We start from the raw sequence: 1,987 nt of genomic DNA on the forward strand, positions 1-1,987 counted from the left end.
CTGTCCGGCTGAAGAGAGGAGGGGTAGAGCAGCTTGGTGGGCCCCTGGCAGCCAGCCAAGGTCAACCTACTACAACAGTGAGTCCTGTACCCATTGCAGTTTGTGCATCAAAACCACTTGCTGTATGACATGAACTAGGGGGAACATCTCCTGCTGGGATCTTAAAGCCACTGCCACTTGCAAACACGAAGATGGACACTAAAAGAGGCATGAGTCTCGCCATTTTTCTCTTGACTTCCGTCTTGGTGCTGACTTTTCCTCCTCTTCTGTTTTGCAGTAGCTGATGGCTGATGTCAGAATGAAGCTGCTTATAAAGTGTATGGCTGCTCTGAATAAGATTAAGTCCTGATGTTTTGCATCAGCAGGCTCTAGAAACTTCCCTTATCCTGTCACCTGTTCCACATTTGGAGGAGTGTATAGAGCAAAACAAAGGCCCGGTGTGAACTTCAGAGAGGAATGGACCAGGAGCTCCCTTCCTTGTGTTTATGACAGGCTTTCTTCCCGTTTTAAGAAGAGTATGGCTGACACTCTCTAATCCGTTCTTACGGTCTGAACAAGGGACCAGAGGAGATAAAAACCCTTTCTGATCTGTCCCCAAGAACCTCTCAGATAGATCAGGTAATTCCATTGAAAAAGTTAAATTCTGTCAGTAAATTGCATTTGTATTATGTAAATAATAGCAGCTGCTCCCTGCCCAGTAATGTGCAATCATGATTTTTCATGCATTTTCTCATCCAAGATAATAGAAACTGTTGCACACACATCTGCAAACCAGGCATACAATTTAAATTAGTTTACCATTCATATTACCCTGAAGTCTTGATGACTGAGTGGGAGGGAGTGTTACTTTTTTTTTTATTGAAAAGTCTCCTACCTGTTTGTTTTGCAAGTCAGGTTGCTGTGCCTGTACAACTGTCACAGATCTTGAAAGACTTGCATGTTTACTCTTCAGCAGGTTTAAGCAATGACAGCAGTGAGAAGCCTGTGATGCTGGCTGCCCCCAAGATGCAGTGAAAAGGAGCAGGACATTGACTTAAGAGCAAAAAATACAAGCAGTCATCCGGCCAGCCTGGCAAAGCAGCATCAGTGTGAGGTCCCTTGTGGAAAATAAGAATTACAGAGGAAATAATTGCCTGAGCCAACACAGCAGGGAAACAGGAAAACTTAAGGAATATGGGGAGAGGTATCAGCCATGATAGGATTAGCAAAGGAATCTCTTGTGTATGAGGTAGGGAAACATAAGGCAAGCTTTCAGTTTGCGCCTGGAAGGGCCTGGTGTGACCTGTTGGACACATCAGTCCTATGTATGTGACAGAAAGAACATGCAGAAATCTGTTCAGTCAGGTGCCTGGGCTATTTTATGACTTCAGAAGGCATCAGTCCCTATTTTTGCAAGATACTGTGATTTCAGCTCTACACAGATCTCCCTGTCCCACTCACTTCAGTCTGGAGGAAGTGTCTCCTTCAGCAAGTCCCAAACCAGGGTTAGCGATCTATGCACTCTTACAGCATAACCTTTGCAAAGACATTTGTGCTGACTTTTATTTAAATACATGTATTTGCCTAAAAGAATCCACCTCAAATACTACAGCTGCAGTAAATGTCAGGATCCCTTCCTTCTACAGCAACCCCAGACATAACCAAAGAGAGATGAGAAAGTCAGTAGGTGCTCCCTACTGTAGGTACCCACGTGGCACCATGCTGCATTCAGTCAGAAGAGGTGTCCTTGCCAAGAGTGTTCCCAAGCACAGTGGCTGCCAAGGGCTCCTGGCCATGGCACACTCTGTGACCCGAGCCCAGCGCATCACCAGCCCCATCCCATTGCCAACGCCCTGCGATGGCATCAGGAAACCCACCTTCATCTTCTTGGCCCCCTTCACGTAGTCTTTGCTGTCATGAATGCAGTGGGCAGTAGTGAGGATGTGCTGCCTGGACACCAGCATGCCCATGCAGCCTGTAGAGGTGTTGACCGTGGCAGAGAAGGGGG

At 46.5% G+C, this 1,987-nt stretch overlaps 1 protein-coding gene across 1 annotated transcript in view; it reads right to left on the reverse strand.

The window, feature by feature from the left end:
- Positions 1-1,673: 1,673 nt before the first annotated feature.
- The window catches only part of LOC118452051 (serine protease 23-like), a 921-nt gene continuing 607 nt past the window's right edge, over positions 1,674-1,987 (reverse strand). The window contains 1 exon segment of the mRNA XM_035892134.1: positions 1,674-1,979. Coding sequence (XP_035748027.1) covers positions 1,674-1,979 — 306 coding nt within the window.

This window comes from Egretta garzetta, unplaced genomic scaffold, assembly GCF_000687185.1.
Source record: "Egretta garzetta isolate BGI_Z169 unplaced genomic scaffold, ASM68718v1 scaffold404, whole genome shotgun sequence".
Lineage (NCBI taxonomy): Eukaryota > Metazoa > Chordata > Aves > Pelecaniformes > Ardeidae > Egretta > Egretta garzetta.